This window comes from Mus caroli, unplaced genomic scaffold (genome assembly GCF_978045245.1).
Source record: "Mus caroli unplaced genomic scaffold, Mus_caroli_1 scaffold_16, whole genome shotgun sequence".
In the NCBI taxonomy this organism is placed as follows: domain Eukaryota; kingdom Metazoa; phylum Chordata; class Mammalia; order Rodentia; family Muridae; genus Mus; species Mus caroli.
In genome coordinates this window covers 10,744,642-10,769,908 of record NW_028227271.1, presented here as the reverse complement: position 1 = coordinate 10,769,908, position 25,267 = coordinate 10,744,642, and the positions used below count along the sequence as shown (strand labels likewise).

The window sequence follows — 25,267 nt, the reverse complement described above, 5'->3', positions numbered from 1 at the left end:
CTTTGGGTTTGGTCTTCAGCATAAGGAAAAGAAGAAAAATAAAAAAATAAAGATAAAAGTATGGGCTGGAGAGATGGCTCAGCAGTTAAGAGCACTGACTGCTCTTTCAAAGGTTCTGAGTTCAAATCCCAGCAACCACATGGTGGCTCAGGACCATCTGTAATGATATCTGATGCTTTCTTCTGGTCTGCAGGCAGAACACTATACATAATAAATTAAAAAAAAAACAGACAGAAAAAAATGGATAACTTAAATTTAATATGGGAAATATGCTTAATTAAAACTTCTTTGACCCTTCTCTTTATAGAGGTTCGTTTTAATTTTCTTTCTTTTTTTCTTGTTTTTTTTAAAGATTTAATTATTTATTACATGTAAGTACACTGTAGCCGTCTTCAGACACTCCAAAAGAGGGCATCTGATCTCATTACAGATGGTTGTAAGCCACCATGTGGTTGCTGGGATTTTAACCCAGGATCTTTGGAAGAGCAGTCAGTGCTCTTAACTACTGAGCCACCTCTTCAGGCCTTCTTTTCCTATTATAGAGGTTTATATCTGAATTCACTTAGTAAGTTTGAATTAGTTAGATGTTTCTCCTGTATAAGGTTTTCCTTCTCTTCCTCCCTACCTCTTGTGTTTCTCTTTTCAGTGCTAGCATCAAACCCAGTGTCACATGTAAAGTGATCCTACCAGCTGAGCTGTATCCTCAGCCCTAAATTTTCAAATTTATTTATTTTATGCTTACCGCTTTGAATTGATACTGCTTAATATGGTTGTTGAATTTACAGAAAAAACCACAGTGATTTATAAAGGTGGTAGGATCAGTAACAGTCTGTGCCCTGAGGGCACCAGGCTGGAGCCAAGGATGTAGTAGCTAGAGACAGCATCAATGTTTGGGTTTGATGGATCTCTTTAGTTTGACCTTGGTGTCTTGGGTCTTTCAAGATTTTAAGGTATCCTTGGCTATTCTCTTTATCAGTGCCCTGCCTCCCCATGAAAACAAACTGATTAGCTCCTAACTTTGGAGATAAATGTATGTACAAGTGGGGTGTCTCTTCTGGGGTGCCTGGTGAGGAATTTTCAGATAATGTTTGAAACATTTACATAAACTTTATGGGGTAAACATCTCTGGTGTGAACTCTGAAATGTGGCCCAGCAGGGAACCTTGTGAGCACCATGCTGTTGGAGACAGGTTTCCGACTTTGTAGCTTTTGGATGAAGGATGCCCATCACCATGTTTAGAAGAGAGTAACCTCTATAAGCTGCTTTCCTTGGAAAGTTTTGCAATTCCTAGGGGTTTCTGAGATCAGAAGAGACTGGTTTGTTGTTGTTGTTTTTCTTCACATTTTGGGATACGGTAGCCGTACACTTAATCTCCTGGTCAAACCCCAGGCTGAGAAGAGTGGTATGTTCTTAATCATAGTTTGGTAAAAGTTTCCTGTTAACGAGGTAATCTGGTCTCTTGCCATTTTGTGTACATTTCTGGATAGAGAATGCAATTAACTAAACTTTTCTTTTTTCCTTCAAAGGGACATGAGAGACGGCTTCAGAAGAAAGAGTTTCTACTCTTCACATTATTCGAGAGATCGGTCTCCCCATAAAAGGGATGCCCCCTTCTTCAGAGAATCCCCTGTAGGCCGGAAGGACTCCCCACACAGCAGATCCGGCTCCAGTGTCAGCAGCAGAAGCTATTCTCCAGAGCGAAGCAGGACTCACTCCTTCCATCAGTCTCAGCATAGAAGTATGTCTGCTTTTCTTGTCTCCTCTCTAAAGTGCATCTCCACGGAGATGCTCCTACAAGGCATGCTTTTCTTCTGTAATTGCAAACACTCAGAAACTTGACAGAATAGTATAGTGAGTGATGCACATAGCATTCCTCAATTCTTTGTGTGAAATTAGAGTCTGTGTGACAATTCATGTTGAATTCTTCTGGTGTGTAAAAGAGAGAGCCTTGTCATCAAGTCTAAGTCAGTCCACCCCCATCCTTTCTAGCAATCCAAATAAGAACTTACAGTTGTTGTTGGATTCTTGTGTTCAGGGAATATCTATATAAGTCTTCTGTTAATGGCAAAGCAGTAGAGCCTTACAGAACACATCTGTTTGCATACAGATGTGTGAATGATGACTGAAGAGGTAGCACTGAAGGGCTAAGAGGAAGGCTCCGTGGATAAGAGCACTTTGTGCACTAAGTTTGATCCTTAGAACCTATAGAAAAGGGAGACACAGGGGTTCTATTCCTCATACTCCTAGACAGATGGGAAGCTTGCCAATCATCTAGCCCACTCTATACAGTGGTGAGCATTGAGAGACATCTCACACAAGGCAGAAAGTCAGGGCCAACATTAAAGGTTGTCTTCTGAATTCCATGTGTGTGCCATGACCCTTCTGTGTCTGTGTTCCTACATGTGAATATGCACACACCCACAAGGTTCTTTGTTTGTTTGTTTGTTTGAACTTATTTAATGTGTATGGATGTGTTGTCTGCTCCTCTCTCTGTGCACCAGCTGTACGACTTGTATGTCTGTGACTGCCCGGTTCCCTAGAAGGCCAGAAGGGGGCACTGGATCCCTTATATCCCTTAGAATTAGAGTTATAAATGCTGTGAGCCACAATGTGTTGGTGGGAATTGAACTGGAGTCCTCTAGAAGAGCAGCAAGTGCTCTTAACCACTGAGCCTTCTGTCTAGATCCCCCAAAAAAGAATTTTTTTAAAAGTATGTTGTGGTGGTTTGAATATCCTTGGCTCAGGGAGTGGCACTATTAGGAGGTGCAACCTTGTTTGCCTTTGGAACAAGATGTAGAAATCTCAGCTCCTTCAGAGCCAAGCCTGTCTGGACCCTGCCATGTTTCCTGCCATGATGATAATAGGCAGAACTTCTGAACCTGTAAGCGAGCCCCAGTTGAATGTCGTTTATAGGAGTTGCCTTGGTCATGGTGTCTGTTTACCGCAGGGGAAACCCTAAGACCTGTGTCTTTTGAAGAACTGAAATGACAGCAATGGACATGATTGTAGGGTGCATTTATTCACTAGTCTTTTTCCTCTGCCCCCCAACTCAGGCACTCACCTCCCACCCCCCAAAAAGCTTTCAAGACAGTAGACAGCCTCTAACTCTACTCAGAGCTAGTATGAGTAGAGAGAGACTAAAGAAGCCACACATCTTACAACCTCTCCACCATGTTCAAAAGTCTGTAGCTTAAATGTAATTGTCTTAATAGTTGGGTGGTGTGATGGTTTGTATATTCTTGGGCCAAGGAGTGCCACCATCTGGAGGTGTGGCCTTGTTGGAATAGGTGTGACCTGGTTGGAGTAGGTATGTCACTGTGGGTTTGGGCATAAGATCCTCACCCTAGTTGCCTGGAAGTCAGTCTTCCACTAGCTGCCTTTTGTTGAAGATGTAGAACTCTCAGCTCTGCCTGTGCCATGCCTGCCTGGATGCTGCCATGCTTCCACCTTGATAATAATGGACTGAACCTCTGAACCTGTAAGCCAGCCCCAATTAAATGTTGTCTTTTTTGTAAGACTTGCCTTGGTCATGGTGTCTGTTCACAGCAGTAAAACCCTAAGAGAGAAGTTGGTACTGGGAGTGGGGTATTGTGTGATAGGCCTGACCATGCTTTTATTTGAAAGAATGTGGATTTTGGGACTTTGGATTTGGAATGCAGTAGAATGCTTTAAAAGGGGCTTAATGGGACATCCTAGTAGGAATATGGAAGACTTTGTTGCTGGGAGTGATTCGAACTGTGTTGACCTGGCACAAGAGATTTCAAAGGAGAAGAATTTCAGATTGTGGCATAAAGACTGTGGTATTTTGGTGAAGAATGTGGCTACTTTTTTGCCCTTGTCTGAAAAGTCTACCTGAGGCTAAAGTGAAGAGACTCAGATTAATTGCATTGTCAAAGGAAGTTTGAGAAAAGCCCAGCAGAGACTTTGTTCTCTGGTTAAGTCTTATGAAGAGTTTGAACAAGCATAGCAAACTTAGAAAGGAAAAATATAAAATATATGGTTCGAGTATTAAAGGGGTATCAGGAAGTGAAATGGAGCAAAATCCTGTGTTCTAGGAGATAACAGATTAAGGGAGTGGGACCTTGGGGCAAGATCCTACAGCCATGGTGGTACGCACCTTAAATCCCAGGAGACAGCCATGCTGATCTCTGCATTCAAGGTCAGTCTACAGAACAAGTTCCAGGATAGCCAAGCTTAGGCAGTGAAGGATTTGGAAAACAGAAAGCCAGTGACAATGTAATAGTACAAGCAGGTCATGTTCTAGTTCCTGCAAGCAGCAGAACTCAGGTTCAGCTATGTGGCTCTGGCTCTAGAGTTAGAATGGAAGGAACTACTGGGACAATTGATGTTGGTTAGCTGGAGATGAGAAAAACTAGCAGTGATTAAGAAGAGACCAGCATCACTGAGGTGAAATCTTTTGGGAATTGTTTTCTTGGAGCACAAAGAAGCTGTGTTCCAGAGATAGCCAAGATTGTACCTTGTGCTGCAGCTGGACTTGGTAATGTGTAAGAGTCACCCAGATGGTACTGGTTTTGAAAGCATGAAGGGGTTATGAAGAGCAGCTGAGGCTTGGCACTATGAGAGGCCATGGAAGGCCATTGGTGAAGGTGCAGCCTCAGTTGTAGTTGATGGCCTAGGACTGAAGGGGTCATGCAAAGGATTTGAGGCTTGGCACCATGAAGAGAGATTATGAGAGGCTATTGGTGAAGCCTAGTTGGAGTAGAACACCCCAGTGTATTGGAGATGTCAGTACCATGGGATGATCACCAAGAACAGAAGCTGTAGTGGAGTGGATCGACCTAAGCTTAAAGTACTACAGAGGGCAGAGCTGGAGCAGCCCAAAAGATCAAGTGGAATCCCAGACACTGAAACAAGAAGCTGTAACATTGAAATTGCCCTGGAGACTCAAAGATGTTAAAGATGCCAGAGCCATGGGATATATGCTGAGGAAAGCTGCTAACAGGGAGTGGAACCAGCCCAGGAGAAAGCAGATTGTTGCAGTCAACAAAGATGAAAAAGGAGTGGAGATCTGAAGACCACTTTGACATCAGCCATGGCGATGCAGAGTTTGGAGTTTGCCCAGCTGGTGTCCTGCCTTGCTTTGGGGATTACAGGTAAGTGATTGGATGAATCTCAGAAGAGCCCTTGAACTTTGGACTTTTAACATTGTTGAGACTGCTATAGACTATGAGGACTTGAAAAGTTTGACTAAATGCATTTTACATTATGCTATGTTTAAGTATGGCCCCCCATAGACTCATGTGTTTGAACAAGTCTATGGGGGCCCAGGGAGTGGAATGTGATGGTTTGTATATTCTTGGGCCAGGGAGTGGCACCATCTGGAGGTGTGGCCTAGTTGGAATGGGTGTGAACTGGTTGGAGTAGGTATGTCACTGTGGGTGTGGGCCTAAGATCCTCACCCTAGCCTGGAAGTCAGTCTTCCACTAGCAGCCTTTTGATGAAGACGTAGAACTCTCAGCTCCTCCTGCGCCATGCCTGCCTGGATGCTGCCATGCTTCCACCTTGATGATAATGGACTGAACCTCTGAACCTGTAAGCCAGCCTCAATTAAATGTTGTCTTTTTTATAAGACTTGCCTTGGTCATGGTGTCTGTTCACAGCAGTAAAACCCTAACTAAGACAAGTGGAACAGAAAAATATCTGACAGCTGATAATGAAGAAGTCTTAATAAAACATAAAACAGTAGTGGAAGGGAGGCTCTTGGTACCACCTAGTGAAGTCGTTAAAGGAGACGTTGTGCCCAACTTTATGTTGATCTTCTGAAACAAATTATTTTCTTTTTTTACTTTGAGGCAGGATTTAGCTACTACCTCAGGTTGTCCTAGAACTCAGGGTGTATCTCAGGGTGGCTTTGAGCTCCCGGTAGTAGCCTGCCTCCCTAGTGCAGGCTGGAGCTGGCTTAGAGTGGAGTCTTCTGGGGCATCATTTTCCTTCTGTCTGGACTTAGGTCAGGATCTCCAGGACATCCCAGGCTTGGTCAGAGGCATGGGCCGCAGTGCGGCGTTGGGCTGGATCCGTCTGGATCCCCAGGACACTAAAACAGTAACCATGTGAGGTGAATGAACTAGGCAGAGCATAGCCATTTGTAAAGCCTTCTGCTTGTTTGCTTGCTCTTTCAAATGTGAATGAGCTTTTTTAGTAAACATGATATGTTCCTTCAGGGCTCACTTACACTTCCTTTGGCTTTTTAAGGAAGACTTTATGTGCTTTTATGTTCCTTCTGGTTTCAGAGTATTCATAAGACCAACTTGTTAAAACAAAACAATGCAAAAGCCGTGCTTTAAGCAAGAAAAAGAAAAATAACTATTTTGACACTAAGTAACAGGTTTGCTTTGATCTGAAAGTATGTGCTGAGAGCCCCTCCATTACCAGGGGCTTGAGCCAAAATTGATTATCAATGTGTTAAAAATGTACCTTATAATTGAAATCCTGATATGATTTTAAATAGTTCTACAAATACAAATATTAAGTGAAGATAACAATTTTATTATTCCTTATACCCTCATTCTTTTAATTCTTCAATCCCACCCCTATACCAGCTAGGGGCGGAACAAGAATTTCGAATACAGTAGCTTTGTTACTGGGCTAAGTCTAGCCCTTATGCACGTGCGTGGGTACATGTATGTATGTGTGCGTGTGTGTGCGTGCATGCATGCGTGTGTGCATGCGTGCGCAAATGTACACATGTGTGGCAAGAGGACTTCTTGGGTGTCATCTTCAGGAATGCTGCCAGCCTTTGAGATTGGGTCTCTTGTTTGCTGGAATTTTCTACTTAAGAGTAGAGCAGTGATCAGGGTCTGGGGCTCTGCCTGTCTCTGCCTCCTCAACATTAAGATTTCAAGCATGTGTCACCATGTCTGATTTTTCTGTTCAACTGAAAAAGTTCATCTATTTATTTAATTTTTTCTATGGGGGTGGGGGTATACACACATCTTTGCATATGTGCAGAGGTCAGAAAACTCTTTTCATCAAGTAGATTCATGCTTTTACTCGCTGAGCCGTCTCCCTGACTGCATGCCTGGATTTTCCACTTGGGGGCTGGGGGTCATTCAGGCTCTCGTGCTTCTGAGGTAAGCACTTCACTGCAGGGGCCATCTTTCCCCAGACATCAGTTCTGTCCTTATTGCTGGTGTGTCTTTTCTCAGCCCTTGTGTGTCTGGATATCACCAAGTGGATTTTCCCCCAAGAGTACGGCTTGGGGAAAATCAGTGTGAGCCCTGTGTAATTGAACTCAGACTGTCACGATTGGCAAGGTTTGTAATTACAAGCCATGGAATGATTTTGTTCTTGTTTCGTTTGTGTACTATGGGAGGGTTTTCAGGTAACCCAAGTTGGCTTCAGACTTTGCTGAACTGGCTGGGAACTCCGAGCCTGCTAGCTCTGCTCTCTGAGTTCTGGGGCTGTAGGTGTGTGGCACCGTGCCGGAGTCCTCAGATTGTCATCACCACTTGGAAGTTTTGTCTCTGATCCCTCATGGGAGCTGTGAGCACATTGCCTTTAGTACTTTTAGTTGCCCATACTTACCCTAACCATGTAGGGTTACTTTATTTCCTTATACTTTAATCATTTCTAATTTGTTTAGCATTAAAAGTGACATCAGAACCACTAAGTTCACACTCCACACTCATTCTTCAAAGTCCTTATATTTTTTTAAATCAGTGTATATTAACTGTACAAAATATTTTTATTAACTTATATGATGTACTTTGATCATTCGGTCTTCTGTCCCACTGTCTCCCATCTTATGATCCCCTTATTCTCCCCAAATCCTATCCCTTCTGCATTTATACACGGCAACCACAGGTCACACATGGGAGAAAATCTGCAGTGTTTCTTCTTCTGAGTGTCCTTATCTCATCATCACAATTTTGTAATTATTTCACAGAATTCCTAGTCATCTCTGGGGCCCCTTTGCTTGCGTTTTAATTTTAAACCTTCCACTGTTAAGAGAAACTCAGTATAGGATCTGTGTTGTGGAATTGGTTTCTAGAATTAAAATGTCTGTCACGTCCATGCCTGTTAAGTACTGCACTCAGTACAGTAGTCTGCAGTATATAACCAATAACTTTGTTATCTATAATTATGCTTTCTGGTTTGGGTTTTCTACAGTATCCCTTGTTCTTGTGTGATTTGAAGAATAGCAGTTGTTAAAGTGGATGTCTCTGGGTACATTTATCCTTCTCTTAGCAGGAAATCCTATATCAAGAAGAAAGTATTGTTTGGAGTATTAGATATATCCTTAGCTATTACTTGTAAGGAGTGTACTAAAGACAAACTCTTGGAGGACTTAATATTTCTTTGAAGCATTTAAGTTGTGTCTATAACTTTGCTTCACTTCTGTGCCAAGCACTTTATAGCTAGTATATGGACCCAGTGGAAGTGCTTCCAGTGGCACCAGTTTCAGTTAGAAGTTGAATATGTCTTTAAGATGGTAATGAATTTAATAATACACCTTATCTACTCCCCCCCCCCCCCCCAGCTTCATAGTTAGAAACAGTACCTTACGGTTTGGGCTGCTGGTTGTCATGATCTGCATGGCTTACTGTTCCTGATAGCATCCAGTGTTTCATGTAGCATGTGACACGACTTAGTTTCATTTCTGTGATAAAGTATCCTGATAACAAGTAGCTTAGGGGAAAGGGCTTATTTTAGCTCACAGCTGGGGTTTTAGTCCATCTCTCAGGGAAGTCAAGGTGCCGGGGCTGGAAGTGGCCAGTCACGTTATGTCCATATCAAGAGGTAGCCATGAGCTGTGAACCTCGTGCACAGCTCTCTTCCTCCAGTGATGCACAATACAGGGTCCTGCCTAGGAACTGTACAAACCTTAGTTACCAACCCTTTCCATATCAATAAAGACAAGACATACCTGATCTAGAGGATCCCTCACTGAAACTCTGTTATCAGGTGATTTGTAGACTATGTAAAGTAGATGATTAAAATTAACCCCCTCAGCCCTAGAAAAGATCAAAAACTGAAGAATAAGCTTCTTTTGAAGGCATATGGGTAATCTACCATCATTACATAGGAATATGTAAGTTGAACAGTTATAAATCAGTGAAGATTTGAAATTTATTTTTTTCTTCCTCATGTGTGCTTTTTATTGGTACTAATGGGTTTTTTTTTTAGTAGTTTTATTTACTACTGGAAAATTGCATGTATGTATATATGCAGTGTTTTGATAATCTATACCAAACTCTTTATCTGCCATCCTCTATATCCCTTCCCTACTCCTTCTTCCTAACAACTTCATGGTCCTTTTTTTCTTTTATTTTTAACCTGAGTTCACAGATTGTGGCCAGTGTGTGCATGGGTATAGGGCCAGCCACTTCACTTTCATCAAACTCTTCGGGACTGTATGCATTTCTTTCCCAGTAGCCATCAATTGCCAATAGCTCCTCTGTCGGGGATTTTGTGAGACTGTCCCCATCCATGCTGGGATTTTGCTGGCTTGTCTTGTGCAGGTCTTGTGATGCAGTCACAGCACTGTTGAGTTCTTGTGTGTAAGGACCATGTCGTATCTGGAAAACTGCATTTCACAGCCATCTTGCAGAACCTTTGGCTCTCAACAGTCCTTCTGCCTCTCTGCCACAGGGGAGATCTCAGGCTCGGGAGGAAGGGGTCTGATGCAGTTGTCAACACCTAACAGGCTTATTCTGGGCACTTTGACCAGCTGTGTGTGAGCTTCTATATTAATAGCTACTTCAGATGGAAACTTCCTTGAAAGAGTGAGAGCTGCCTTAATCTGTGGGTATTGAAAGGAAATTGTGGAACTTGACATGATTGTGCTGCCTAGATCTGGCTGAACTGTGGCCTAACCTGGCTTTGAACTTACAGTCCTTATGCTTCAGCCTCTTGAGTGCTAGTGATTATAGGCATGTGTCACCATGCTAGGTATATCACTCCTTAAATCATAAATATATAGATATAACTTTCAACTCCTCCATTGCTTTCATAATTTGCCTTCTTATTTCTTTCCTGAATTCTAATATAAAGATCAGCTTGTTTATTTTTAAGCAAGTATCACTAAAAAGCAGGATTGTTTGTGGCTTGTATTTTTACTTGTTCTAAAGGAGAGGATGATTCCTGCCTCTGTGAATTTGATGCAACGACTGCGTAGCTGATAACAGTGAGTACCTGAGATGGATTGAAGTCGTTTGTGTTCAGTTGGTACCAAGGGAGAAAAGGGATGAGATTAGAGAACGCTTAGACTTGGTTAGCCAACAAAGAGGCGAGAAAGATGTGGCCAGGAAGAGAGAGACAAAGGCAGTAGGGCCCAGAATGTACCCAGAGTCCCACCTGGGGAGGGAAGGCATGGTCCTCAGTCTAGATCTGGGAAGTGGTGGGGCCTGTATTCCTAGTACAGTGTCCTCTTCCTGACATCCCATCTGAGTTAAGTCTAGGCCTCTCCTATCACCTGTATCTGCCATGATTGTCATAGGACCAGAGATTGCAGTAGCTGGGCCTACTTATTGCAGAGTGAGAACTCATAAAGTTTGAGCCCAAATAAGCTTTGTTCCTTATATTTTGTTTATCTCGGGTATTTTTTTTTTAAAGTGGTAAAAGCTGAACAGCACAGATAAAAATCTAATGTCAAAATACTAAGATTTTGTTTATGAGTCATTAAAATGTATTGATGGAGGACAAGTGAGCCCTTTCGTTTCTAAGAAACATAGTTTCTTATTTATGTGTGTTGGTATTTTGCCTGCATGTATGTACAGTCACTATACGCCTTTAGTTCTATAGGCCTGAAGACATTAGTAAAAAACAGAAAGTCTCAGAAACTAGACATTGAGAGAGCCCCAGTAAAGGCAACAAACAAACAAGAAAGCCCAAGTGTGAACCTCTGTATTTAAAGAGATATTGAGCCTGTTCATGTTAGCTGTTTCGAGAGAAATAAGTTATGAATTGTCCTGTTTCTCTGTACCAGAGAAATTTTTTTTTTTTTTTTTTTTTTTGAGTAAATATGTGACAGAGAGTAGAATACAGTAGGGACGGGGCTGTCTGGCCAGTGGAGAGGAGGAAGGAGGAGGGGCAGGGTTGTCAAGTGGAGAGATCTGGGAGGATGTGACCTTAGCTGAGAGGTTAGGCAGGGGCTAGAGAGGTTTTTGTGAGGCGCATGTGCCATCCTTCTACAGGTGAAGGGTCCTGCGACCTGCCATGAAAACTTAGATATAATGAACCTCAATCTTTTCCTAACTTATGCTTTATGCAAAATAGGTCTAATTACAGGCTGCACTTAGCTTAATGTGGTATTAGAAGGCCAGTGTTGTAGCTCACAGGCTTTTTGGACTCCCTGGAGGTTACCCCTAAGGCCATTTAAAAAATAAACAAAGACAAAGAAAGAAGCATTTTTCAATGTGAGAGCCACCGTTAGCAAATACATCCCAGTAGAACACACTAGGCCCTGTGAGGGATCTACAGAAGGGGGACCTTACTTACTTACTTACTATGTGTCAGGAGTGACTTCCAGTCTCACTGTAGCAACACGAAGGTGTGCTCCCTTCTGGACATCCTCCAAAGAGGACATGACCTCCCAGCCTGTGGAGAAGAAGCTATGTTGGTCAGGCCACCTTTGAGATGAAGTACATTTTTTACAAACTGTCAAGGGTGTGGAGAGGCTCATTATCCTGAGCACAGACAAGACAAGATTGCCTTTAAGCTTCTTGGATTGTAAGTCTGTCCTGGAAAAAAATGGCAGGCACAAACCTGTCAATCATACATTCTGTCTCCCCTACTCTGGATAGGCAGTGATGGGCTGGGAGAAAGAGTGAGTGGAGAAATGGGGCGGGGTGAGAGTGAGGACAGTCCTAGAGAAGGAAAATGTGGCTCCTTGTGCTTGGAGGCCTTAGCAGGCTGACGAGAATTTTTCTGTTGCAAATGAGAAGTAAGGCTTTCCACAGGGGACCGGAAGGACCTTGTCAGTTTACACCTTAATTAGTGAGGATTGTGGGTAGGCACAGTCCAGAAAGGCTTGGGATCTTCTTACTGGCTCGAGGGCCACTTCCTCCTGCCACCACAGACACCCAATCAAGAGACCTTACAAGAAGCACAGGATGTGTTTCCTGGTGAAGCTGCCTAAGGATTTTGCAGGGGTGCACAGTGCCCAAGCCAAAGGGCATTTTACCAGTCCAGAGCTGCTAGCCGCTAGAATCACAGTGGCTGTGCTAGAGAGGAAGTATGGAAGAAACATGCCTAGAAACACTAGTGTCTCTATGTAGCGGTCAGGAAAAGCTGCTTGGCCTGGCCCTTGCGACAGCTCCGGTCTTCCATGAGTAGAGAAGTTGGCAAGTGCAAGATCCTGTTGTTATGAAAGGGTCTCTAGAATACCTTTCCTTTTTGAGAAGGGCCATTTGTGGTGAAGCTCAGGAGTTATTAGGAATCCCAGAGTGGTTTACTGGGCTAGGCTTCAGGCAGCCAGGCCCTGATTGTTAGAGAGTGAGGGATTCTACCTTTTATTTGGAGCCCTTTACTTTTTGGTCTTTTTGTCCCTACAAGAAGCTAACAATGTTTTGAGATTCTAAATACAGTGTAATAAAGGGTTCAGCCAGGATGGTAGCCATAAATTTGCCTGAGGAAAATCCATGTATGGGGAAACTTTGTACAGAAAAATCAGTTAAGTTTTAGACATTGTACTATTAGATTATTGTAAACATTTAATAAGAACAAGTCAGATAACTTTCCTGTTACTGTGCTATATTTCCTTTTTCCCCCTTTATTTATATTCCAAATGTTTTCCCCTTTCCAGGTCTCCCCTTCAGAAACCCCCTATCCCATTTCTTCTCCTACCTCTCTGAGGGTGCTCACCCACCGCACCTACTCCTGTCTTCCCGCCTTGGCATTCTCCTACATTGGGGCCGCTCTTCCCACTGATGTCCACATATGCAGCCAGAGCCATGGGTCCCTCCATGTATACTCTTTGGTTGGGGTCTGGCCAGTTTGTCACTGTTGCTCCCCCATGGGACTGCAAACCCACTCAGCTCCTTCAGTCCCTTCTCCAACTCCTCCATTGGGGACCCCTCGCTCAGTTCAATGGTTGGCTGCAAGCATCCACCTCTGTATTTGTCAGAAGACAGCCATGTCAGGCTTCTATCAGCAAGCAGCTCTTGGCATCCACAATAGTGTCTGGGTTTGGTGGCTGTATATGGGATGGATCCCCAGGTGGGGCAGTCTCTGGATGGCCTTTCCTTCAGTTCCTGTTCCACACTTTGTCTCCATATTTCCCCTTCTAAGAGGCACTGGAACATCCACATTTTGGTTATCCTTGGGCTTCATATGGTCTGTGAATTGAATCTTGGCTATTCTGAACTTTGGGCTACTATCCACTTATCAAGTGAACAAATACCGCGTGTGTTCTTTTGTGACTGGGTGACCTCACTCAGGATGATAGCTTCAAGGTCCATCCATTGGCCTAAGAACTTCATAAATTCATTGTTTTTAATAGCTGAGTAGTACTCCATTGTGTAAATGTACCACATTTTCTGTATCTTTTCCTCTGTTGAGGGACATCTGGGTTGTTTTCAGCTTCTGATTATTATAGATAAGGCTACTATGTACATAGTGGAGCATGTGTCCTTATTACATGTTGGAGCATCTTCTGGGTATATGCCCAGGAGTAGTTGGGTCACTATAATATTTTTTTTTAAAGATTTATTTATTATTATATCTAAATACACTATAGCTGTCTTCAGATTCACCAGAAGAGGGAATCTGGTTGTGAGCTACCATGTGGTTGCTGGGATTTGAACTCAGGACCTTCAGAAGAGCAGTTGATGCTCTTAACCACTGAGCCATCTCTCTAGCCCCTACTGTAATATTTCTAATGGTGACTTAGCTTCCAGTAGACTGACTGCCTCCCTCTCCACTTGATATGTGATCCTGTGTCACATCTTTAAATATGGTTATTATATAAACACATGTTGGTACTTATCCACTTAATGGTTTTATGTCCTCTGATGCTATCCTTAGCTGCTCTCTTCCCCACACTTCCACTTGGCTGAAATTCATAGAAGAATTAAACTTTTTCTTATATTCTCTGATAGTTTATAATTGAGAAAAAGGCAGGTTAAGGGGGCTCATACAAAGTCTCTTGGATTCTGCTCTTTATTAATCTAGATAAGTATACATTTCTTTGTTAAAAAGATGGTTTTGGGAACCATTAGGTGTCTATTTGTTCTCTGAGGAGCCAGTGCAGTATGTTCTGTCTGGTTCTACCTTGGCTTCTCTTCAGTTAGGGCTGCTCAGGCAGTTCAGCCTGAGGTGGGCTAGGAGGAGTTGAGTATCACCAGCAAGAGCTCAGAGGCCCTTTCTCCTTGCTCATTCTTCTGGGGTCTTCCCTTGCTCCCCTGCGCACAGAGCCGCTGGTGTTAACCCCTCCCTGCCACCTTTCCCTAGAGTCCTCGCGTGTCGGTGCTTCCTACAAACGACAGAATGAAGCAATTCGAGGAAGAGGTGAGTTTGGAAGTAGGTTCTGATTTGGAATTTTGAAGGGTGGGAGGTTTGACTTGAGAAATTATTGAAATGGGGAAAGTATCTTTTGCTCTCAAGTCCACTGTTGGCAAGGTTGGATAGCAATACAGCTATCCAGGTAGTTGGTTGCCTGGGCCAGCCATTCCTGGTCAGGAATAGCTGCCAGGGGTGCATAGAACTGTAGAATGAGGCCTTGGCAGTGGCAGATAGAGATGTCTGCTCACTCTGCGGTTTTTGCTGTCATCTGTGTTTATGTCTTTGTCTCCTGCTTTTTGCTTGTCCACTCATTTATGTAACCGATATAAATGAGTGTGTGTGAGATTCGCCCTGAGCAATCCTTTGCTTCTGCATACCAAGATTGGTTGACATCTGCTTCTGTTAGCCATTATGCATCTGAAATTAGGAACCGTTCTTGGGCTACACTTGATCATACCTGGCTGAGCTACAGTAGTAATGCCCTGTTTCTGGAAGGCAAAATCTGAGATTGACAGTTGTTTGCCATCTTTTCTGCGTGTGTTGTTACTGGGTTTTTGTTTGTTTGTTTGTTTGTTTGTTTGTTTGTTTGTTTGTTTGTTTTTCCTGTGTTCTAGCTGATGCATGCTAAAATTGAATATGTAACTGGCACCATGATTATGCTCTGGCCTTCCCTGGGCTCCTTATCCTTGTGACCTTGAAAACAGATGAGCCACACAGAAGACTGTGTAGTATATTAGATGACAGTTGGGTTGATTACAAAGGATTACAAAACTGAAAGAGCACACTTGCAGGGTAAGAATGGCCATGGCCGATGGGACCGTTGCCCATTTACCTGTAAACAGTCTTTCTAGTATTCCTAAGGTCTCTGGGACAGATAGTTTGCTCAGAAAGGTTTTTTTTTTTTTTTTTTTTTTTTTTTTTTTTTTTTTTTTTTTTTCCCCTGCACAGGTGATTGGCAAGCCCATTTGGATTAACTCTTAAATATGTAGCTCCAGTGATTTTTTTTTTTTTTTTTCAGACCTCTGGATAGTCAGAATGCTGATCTCCATTAGGGCCAGTTATATAACTCATATACCAATCTTTGACTCATAATCAGAGTTTTCCAGTTTTAGTTCTTAGCTTACAGTGTGCTGTATTTGGGGGAGAGGTCATCTCTCAATGAATTACCTTCAAGCCTACTCATATACAACTAGCTACCTAACATGATTATATCTTTGTAGCCTATTTTGTGCTGATTGGTTTAGCACCTCATCTTTCAAAGGACTGTTGCAGAATGGAGTAGAAGACCTTGTAACCTAAGTGTAGGGAATAAGTTACCTCTCTCCCTGTGTTTGGTCCTCTAGGACAGAGTTCTCAGCCTGAACCCTTGTTGACCCTTTGATGCATTTCCTCAAGCAGTGATGATCCCAACCACGAAATTAGTTTGTTGCTACTTCATGACTCTAATTTGGCTATTGTTAGGGATTGTAATGTAAATATCTAATCTGTGACCCCAAAGGGGTTGTGACCTACAGGTTGCAAACTGTTGTTCGAGGTGCTTTTTGACAGTAAGATAGACTTTACAATGTAGTAAAGAATTCGCCACATGAGTTGGGAATGACTGAATTAAGCTCTTGATTGTTGGAAGATGTAATGGTTGTACCAGTCCTCCTTTTTTCTTTCTTTCTTTTTTCTTTTCTCTTTCTCTTTCTCCTTCTCCTTCTCCTTCTCCTTCTCCTTCTCCTTCTCCTTCTCCTTCTCCTTCTCCTTCTCCTTCTCCTCCTCCTCCTCCTCCTCCTCCTCCTCCTCCTCCTCCTCCTCCTTCTTCTTCTTCTTCTTCTTCTTCTTCTTCTTCTTCTTCTTCTTCTTCTTCTTCTTCTTCCTCTTCCTCTTCCTCCTCCTCTTCCTCCTCCTTCTCCTCCTCCTCCTTGTCTTGTCTTTTCTTTTTTTTTTCTTTTGTAATTTATTTTTAGGTCCCACTATTCAGCCTTGGCTGTCCTGAAACCGATGGTACCAGGATTGTGGTACCACAAGAATCTAGATTCAAAAACCTGTTGGAACTTCAGAATTGGAATACTAGAGCAGGGTGCTCCTGCCATTAGACTCAGCATTAGTAAAGCCGGATGATTCTGATAAGGTTGATGGTGGGGCTGGCCCCACAGCAGACTCTCATCATTTCGGCCTGCAGTTGTTTTAAGTCAGCACTACTCTCTAATGGACACAATCAGAATATCTTTACACACTGCCCAGGGCCAGGCAGGGAAGAACTGTGTCCTGTGGCTGAGAGCCACTGTGTGGAGTGGCTTTCTGTCTTCAGGACCTTGGGAAGAGCTGTTGTTTTAAAACCGCTCCAGGTCTCTAGAGCTTGCTTAGCCGTAGCCTGGAAGTTTAAAGAGGCGCCATTTGGAGCTGGCTTTGCTGTGCTCTGCAGGCGGCTTGGTTGTCTGCTTCGCCTTTGCCTGCTCTCCTGGCTCTCCTCCCCTTTTCCAGGCTTTAGCAGCATTTGTGTGGCCACTTTCTAAAACAACTTTGTGTTAATAATATTTTAGGTTTTCAGAATTTAAGATTACAGGGTTGAATGTAAGTTAAAAGTTAAACAAATTAGCTTAACTAAATTAGCTAACTAAAAACTAAATTAAATAAGTTTTTGGTTGTTGAGCCTACTATAGTAATTTTGTTAATATATTTTCTGACTTACATTTCTATTAAAAATGGTTCCATGAGACATCATGTGAGTATCTGAAATAACTAACAATGGTGACTTTATCTCATAAACAAACATTTGTTAACATCATTCATGCCAGGCTCTGGATTAGTGTTTGGAATTAATGGGTTTCTAAATTCTTTTAAATGGTGTGGACATTTTAGGAGTATCTGCTAAATTTCCTGTGTATAGTCCTTAACTGAATGCCCTGTGATAGCTGCACACTAAGTGTAATACCACTCCATATGTTTATACTATGATATGTTAGAGATTATCAGGAACAGGGAACCTCATGGTTTGCATACTGCCCCAAGTGAGGTGGTAAGAAGAGAATGAGAGCAGCTGGAGTAGAGAGCTTCCTGTCCTCAGGACCTTGGGAAGAGGTGGTAATACTGCACCTCAGGTTGTTAGAAGCCCAGGTATGCAGAGATTGCTTAGCTGTGACAAGGAAGTGTGAGGAGACACACTAATGGAAATGTCTTCTGCCTTTCTCAGCATTTCTGTGGTCATCAGCTGACAGTGCTGTGGCCTATGGTGTTATTTCATTCTACATGACTTTAATGTTTTGTGATGTTACTAAGAGAGGTAGATTTTGATGTTAACACAATAATGTGATAAGGAATTTCCATAATGAAGTGTACATCTAGCTCTCCCTGTTAATTCAGCTACAGAATTAGGAACACATGAAGCAGAAACCGCGTCTTACTTTGTTTCTTTGCTTGTATTCTCTCTTGGCGTTGTCACATAGGTAAAGAGAGATCCATCCAGTCAGTGAAAACCTCGAGAGATGCGTCACCCTCAAGTTCCTCAGCAGTTGCTTCAGCCAAGGTTTGTGACTTCAGAAGTTAGCTAGACATAGCCTGTGAAGATGAATTGCAGTTGCTACTGTGGATGCCTGCGCTGCTAAATGGACCCATTTGAAACCTTGAGTTTTAAGTTATCACAACTGGAAAAATAAGTGATCTTTTTCTTATTGATCTTTTCCTGTAAATTTTCTCTGTAGCCTTTGCTCATCTCCAATAACCAAATGGGAATAGATATTTAGATGGCCTGTGTACTCACAGGATTTACTTTGATTTGGGGAACTGAGAATGTAAGCAGAAAGAAGTGTAACATGAATTTAAAACAGCTCAATTTTAATATTCAGCATTTCTTCTCTTATTAGCTCATAAAAAAGTGCTATAATTAGTTTAAATTTCAGTTCTATTGGAAAGTCAAGACTCACAAGCCTTATAATTTCCTTAAAGTGCTAGCTGCCCCTTATGTGTTGGGAAGGTGGAACGCATGTTCTTTACCTAGCACCTCTATCAGCCCCATACCCTTCTCTTGCCCAGAACTTCTTTAGATACTCTCTACTTTTTGGTTTTTCTTTTAATGTTTTTGACTATTAGCAAAAATAGTTATCGCCTGGCAATCTGGTGTTGGTCTACAGGGGGCAGCAGCTTCTCACCCTGAGAGGAAAAAGTAACCTTTGGTGACAAAGCTTCACCAGGGTCCTCAGAAATCTCAGGCTTCTGGGATGTCACGTTGTTTTCTGTTTTGTTTTTGTGGCAGTAGGAGGGTTGTAAATCCTTGCCCTGGCCAATCTTTGACAGAGGTTTTTACCACAGAGGACATCCCCAGGCTTACAAAGGCAGCTCTTTGGAAAATCTGTATTTATGTATGTTTTTTAAATTGGAACTTACTAAAAAGTAGCTCAGGCTGGTCCTGATAACATCCCATCAGCCTCCTGAGCTCTTTGATTCCCTTCTCAGCCAATGGCTTTTTGTTGCAAACACACTATGACTTTCAGAGTATAAGAACTTAGCAATCATTAGCTTGGTTTTGCTCTATAACTCTTTTGAAAACATAAACCTCTCTTTAAAATTAACTACATTGTTTTCTTGGATATGCCCTTGTTTTCTTTAAAAAAAAAAGAAATATTTTTATTAATTTATTTTCTTTTGATACTATTTTAACCTTCTGAGCTGGGTAGGTGCCTTATACCTATATTCTATGTGCCGATAGTCCCAGTACTTGAAGGCTGAGACAGGAGGACGAGCAGACAGTAGAGATCTATGGAAGATAAATCTAACTGTGTATTGTGAGCATTGGAGCCATAACACCAAGCATCACATACACAAGGAATCAGCCCCCAGCTGACTCTGTATCTTGCAGGGCACTGGGGCCTAGATGCTTAGGACTGGCTCTGGTTGGTTGTCTTGTTTTGTTTTTTTCTTTTTTTCTTTTTCTTTTTTTTTTTTTTTCTTTTTTGGTTTTTTTGAGACAGGGTTTCTCTGTGTAGTCCTGGCTGTCCTGGAACTCACTCTGTAGACCAGGCTGGCTTTGAACTCAGAAATCCGCCTGCCTCTGCCTCCCAAGTGCTGGGATTAAAGGCGTGTGCCACCATGCCAGGCATCTTGTTTTTGCTTTTTAAAAAATGATTATTATTTTTAAATTATGTATTTGTGTGCTAGCGCCAAATACCATCAGCTTCTGAGCCTCTGGAGCTGGAGTTACAGATGGTTGTGAACCAACAATGTGGGTGCTAGGAACCAAATTATGCAGATCAATTTTCCTAAGTAGACTCTGAAGACCACTGTGGCAGCCTCTCCAGGCCAAGCATTTGCCCTGTAATACACTTTCGTAGGCAGACACGGGTATCCTAGAAAAAAAAAGGCCTCTTTTGTGTTTTTTTACTTTGCTTATGTAGATCTCTTGTTACAAAGTGATAGACAGTTTTTTTGGTGCCGTTCCTAGGTTCACAGAAACCTGCAGTTTCTCTCAATAATTGAGTCAAAATAGTCAAGTATGTTCTGTGTGTGTGTGTGTGTGTGTGTGTGTGTGTGTGTGTATACATACAAACACATATATCATGATCATGCTAAATATTTCCCATGGTCAGTCTGTACTTTGCTGAGCTAAATCAGGTGTGGATGAAGCTTGTGTGTCCCCTTCTATCGTCGTTACTATCAAACCATTACTCTTTTCTAATGTGAAGTAATGAGGCCTGCCTAAGTCCCTTCCGTGAAGGAGTTGTATGTATCAGAGTTTTTGTTTTGTTTTGTTTTTCAAGACAGGGTTTCTCTGTGTAGCCCTGGCTGTCCTGGAACTCACTCTGTAGACCAGGCTGGCCTCTAACTCAGAAATCCACCTGCCTCTGCCTCCAAAGTGCTGGGATTAAAGGCGTGCGCCACCACCGCCCGGCTCAGCGTTTGTATATAGAATTCTTCCGTTTGTAGCAGCGTACCAGGCCTGCGGAGGTGTTTCTGTTGTTTCTAAGGGGACTGTACCTTATGCAGTGCATAGGGTGAGGAAGGGGAGTGAGCACTGACTACACTGGCTACTCATGACAGGGCCGCGGCACAGGCTGAGGATGTGAGCTGCCCAGCCCACAACACTGGATCCCTTAGTGGTCTCAGTGCAGGCCAGAGAACCTTTTCATGTCTGGCTGCCTGTTGGAAGGCTCTGTGAGCACAAACCTTCCCAGTGAGTCCTTCTGGAAGCTTCCTTATAGGTGATGCCGAATTCCTTCAAACTGAAAATCAAGATTAATCATCTTGGGGGGGGGGTGGTATTTGTAGTCAGGGACACACTCTAAGAGAAGAGGTAGGATCAGGTTAGAGGTGAAGGCTCGCAGTTGGTAAATAGGTAAATGGTAAATAGGTAAATAGGTAAATGGGTATCTAGGAAATAGGATGAAGTCAGCAGCAGGCCATAAGGAATGGTACAAAAGGAACAGCTAACACTTTGAGGAAATTATCCAGCTTGTGAATCTTGACTTTCCTAAGGTAAGGATTTCTTTCTAATCTGAGCTCTGCTGCTCCTCTTACAGCTCCTCTACAGCGCAGGCCCTCACTGGCATTGAGTGGGCTAGAAAGGTGCTTTGTGCTTATGTTTTCTCCATGAACTCACTCATCTTTTTTCAAAAGTGTCTTCAGTATAATAAATTTGTCAGTGAATATAGAAAGGAGAAAGTACCGAACATTAAATTTTTGTTTAAGTCCTTTATTGTTATTCTCACAACTGCTTTGTAAAGGAAATAAGCTCGCTCTAACAAGGGACTGAGCAACACTGCATACTGTAATCTGCCAGTCCTTCCGAAGTCCACGCTCTGACTGTATTGTATGTGATACAGAAACAGTGACATTCAAGTCTTTAACCTCTTGTACAAGAAGTCTGCTTTATATAACTCATCACAAATTATAAATATAACATATTTAGGCCTTTCTTATGCATTAAATTTACCTTAGGATGGAAAAATGCTCTTCCAGAGGCCCCGGGCATGACTCCTTGTTCCGACCTGATTGTGTGCAGGGGGAGTGCGGGGTGGGAGGCAACAAGCTCACATGTGGAGCACAGATATACATGCAGATAAATAACACTGCTATATAATACAAAAAATACATATTTTAAAAAAGATTTACCTTAGTAAACGTCAGCCATTTGAACAAAATTCAAGATAAAAAGTAACAATCAGTGTAATGTTTGCTGTAGCCTAATACAGCTCTTATTGTTTCTTTATTCTTATTGTTAGTGAGGGTGTGCCCTTTATGAGTCCTAAAGGAACTGCTACTTACAGGAATTCTGGGTTGGGTCTTCTTGTGTTTCTGTTGTTGTTGTTATTTTGAAACCTTGTCTCCCAGTGTAGCTCTCTCCCGGTGTAGCTCTGTTCCTCTGGCTTTTGCAGTTCTCCAGGCTCAGCCTTCCTTGCACTAAGAATACAATTATGTTAAAGGGCCTGGCACTTTCTCTGTTGTTTCTGCTGGAGTGAAAGGGGGTATGCTTGCTCTCAATGCACAGTGCTTCCTGTGTTAGAGGCCTTTAAGAACACTAACGAAGATGTCTCTTCATTTCCCTTAGGCGTTAGACAAACCCAGCAGGCTAACTGAGAAGGAACTTGCTGAGGCTGAAAGCAAGTGGGCTAATGAAACACTAGAGAAGTCAGACGAAAGTAACTTGGCTGAAATGTCTGAGTTTGAGGTATGCTTTAATTTCACCTCTGTTTCACACCTGAATGTTTTTCTGGGTTTTAAACTGATGGAGGTCCTACGTGGTACCACACCCCTGTGGTCCCATCCTTTAGAGGGTGCAGGCAGAGGTCATCATCAGATGATCAGGCTCCTCAGCAGAGTGTCTTTGAGGACAGCCTGCTGTGCATGGGTTTCTATCTTTAAAATGAAAAAAACAAAAAAAAGGCAAAAAGTACCTCAGCGTGTGCTTGGGGAATGTCCTTGTTGGTTATTGAATTTCCCACACAAAGGAGGAGTGTGGGAGCAGTGTTTTAATGACTGGCTTTTTCTTCCTTGCTTTGCTTGCCTAGTGGTGGTGGAACACACCTTTAGTTCCTGCAATTGGGAACAAAGGTAGAGAGGTCTCGGAGTTTGAGGTCTAGGACGGAATATACAGAGAAACCAGTTTTAGGGAAAACAAAACAAAAAGAGAAACTTGGCTTTGTTCCTCCCTCCTTTTTGACAGCCCTGGGGTAAGCCCAGGGCCTGTTAGTTACCTCTCCATCCTGCGCAGAAGGTGCATGATAGGCAAGATTAGCCCTGTGTATACATACAAATACTGTCTTAACCATGTCTTCACGCATGGTAAAAGGGTCAGTCTCCAAATGCTTACTGGGTAATGCACACCAGGCAGTGGTAGTGGTAGCTAAGGTATCCAGAAGGACTTGTTTATGAATGTCTGAGTTGTCTCCCTTTTGTTTGTGTGCAAAGTGCTGGTTTGTTTAGATAGTAATATTCTCTTAAACAGGTCAAAGTTTTCTTGTTGTCTTAGGTGTGATTATAGGTATTTTTGAATATTCTTAAGTAAATATATAAATTATATCAAGTTGTTCTTAGCACTTAGTAATCCTTGAAGCACAGATACGGAAACTTGGATTATTTACCTAATGTTGATTATTTTAATAATTTAGAATAATGAACTCGGGTCACAGACTTGAGCCGCAAATACCTTTATACACTAGTCCATCCACCTGCCTTTTTTTTTTTCTTTTAAAGTTGTGTGTGTGTGTGTGTGTGTGTGTGTGTGTGTGTGTGTGCACAGGCGCACGCGCAAGCACGCATGCACAGGTGCGCGCATGCGCATGCCGCTAAGTCTATGCGGCAGTCAGAGAATGACGTTTTGGGGTGCTTCTCTCCTACCGAGGCGTTCCGCGATCTGACCCGAGCATCAGGCTTGTACAGGGTGGAGCACTTTCATTTGCTCCGTTTGCCGGCTCCGTTCTTTTCCTCGCTGTCTTTGCTCTCACAGAGTCTCCTGTTGCCTGTGATTGTTCATTATGTTCCCAAACCCCCGTCTTTGGAGTACAGGACGATGTGTGGCTCGCCTGTGCCCAGGGTACCTAAGACTTGGGAAGTTTACACAGCCCACAATTCAGGGAGGCCAGCGTCACGGTACTGTTAGCTGTGGAGATCTCTTGAATGCCCTGTGCTTTGAAGGGAGGATTTCTGTTCCTCACGTGACAGAAGAACAGAGAGCTCATCCCCAAAGTCCCCCTTGAGTGTATCTTTTAAAGTTTATTTTAATTTATTGAAAATTTCATACACATGTACATATATGTTGATCATGTATTTGTTCAGTCTCTCCCTTCAATCCAGCTACATACAGCTGAGCTTCCCCTAACGTATCTCCAAACTTTCCCCTCCAGCTTTATTTTCTCCCAGTTTTGTTTTTGTGTTTTAAGTCTAGTCAGTGCTGCCCCTGTGCCTGCCTGTGGGTCATCCACGGAGACACGACAGCCTACCAGAGATCTCAGGGAAAGAAACGTGACTTTTTCAATAGCAAGTGTGTCAGGGCAGGGACCTCTAGAGGTCTTCTTCTGTCCCTGATGTAATTGTGACTGTCTTTATCCTCTGTAGGCTTTGTTCAAGTAACAACGGCTGTGGTTCCACGTGTGTGACAGCCATGAGGTCATGTTTGGAGGACAACTGTCAAGCATTCCTTCCCGTCCTCGGGCTCTTAGGTTCTTCCTGTCCCATCTTAGAGGTTCCCTGGCCAGGGTGGGAGGATAGTGTTTTCAGTGTCTCTGTGGCCTCCCTGACTAACAGCTTGTGGGGTGATAGTTGGTGCCTGGCACTGAGATTTTCAGGTGATAACCCTGTCTTCTGGAAGTAGCAGTGTCTCTTCACACTCCTTTAACTTTTGCTGTTGCTTTTAGTCAGCGCACAAACTGGTGGCCTCTTCATTCTTATTTTTGGTTAACCTAACTCACTGCTCCATCCCCTTGCCCTCTCCTAGCTTAACTCTTTAGCTACCAGTACCCCCACCCCTCACTTTTCATATCACATGTGTTCTGCTGTCTTGTCTTAAATGTTCTCTTTAGTTGGTCTGCTATATCATTGGACCTCATCTTGATCTATCCTTCATTTTGGTTAACCCTCCCATACCTTTGTCTTTCTGCCCTTCTCACTCCCCTGCTTGCTTGACCCTCCCTCCCTGTCTTCCTCCACAGTCTCTCCTTCTCTCCCTCTCCTTCTCCTTCTGTTCCCTCCCTCTCTCTCCTCTTCCTCCCCCCCCCCCCTCTTCCCCTCTCTCTCTCTCTCTCTCCCCTCTATCTTGTCCTGTATCCCTAAATATACCCCAATTGCCTGTTTCTTAGCTCCCTGGCTTACACTGTAGGTTAAGCACACAAAACAAGATTTGAAGCTAGTACCCACATAAGAAAGAGAATGTATGTAGTGTTTATCTTTTGGTGCCTGGGTGGCTTCATAACTTTTTCAAGTTCCATTAGCAGTATATTTCATGATTTCACTTTCCTTTACAGTTGAGTGATGTTCAGTTGTGTCTAGGTAACACATTTATATATTTACTCATTAGGAGATGGCCATCATGGTTGATTCTATTTCTTAGTTGTTGTGAAATGAGTGACAGTGAACATGAGTGTAACTCTCTCTGTAATAAGATATGAAGCCCTTTCAGTTCATTCCCAGGAGAGGTCAAAGGGGTTGTAGTTGTTTGTTTAAGCTGCAGATCAGCTTATGAAGTCGCCAGTATACTCTCACCAGCAGTGCCTGGGGATCCACACCTACACCATTGGTAGCCACTTGTATGTGCCACCATCTTGATGGTGATGGTCATTCTGACTGTTGTGAGGTCAAATCATAGAGTAGATTTCATTTGTATGTCCGTTAT

General features: G+C 42.8%; 1 protein-coding gene across 14 annotated transcripts in view; it reads left to right on the top strand.

Annotated features, from left to right (window-relative positions):
* The window catches only part of Pphln1 (periphilin 1), a 92,550-nt gene that overhangs the window by 42,046 nt on the left and 25,237 nt on the right, over positions 1 to 25,267 (top strand). For 8 of the 14 annotated variants that reach the window (XM_029469707.2, XM_021182843.3, XM_029469709.2 and 5 more), the window contains 4 exons: positions 1,527 to 1,738; positions 14,413 to 14,469; positions 17,895 to 17,974; positions 21,989 to 22,108. In XM_029469707.2, the coding sequence (XP_029325567.1) occupies positions 1,527 to 1,738; positions 14,413 to 14,469; positions 17,895 to 17,974; positions 21,989 to 22,108 (469 nt within the window). The remainder of the gene's footprint in view (positions 1 to 1,526; positions 1,739 to 14,412; positions 14,470 to 17,894; positions 17,975 to 21,988; positions 22,109 to 25,267) is intronic. The other 6 variants (XM_029469708.2, XM_085831727.1, XM_021182842.3 and 3 more) reach the window with 3 other exon arrangements.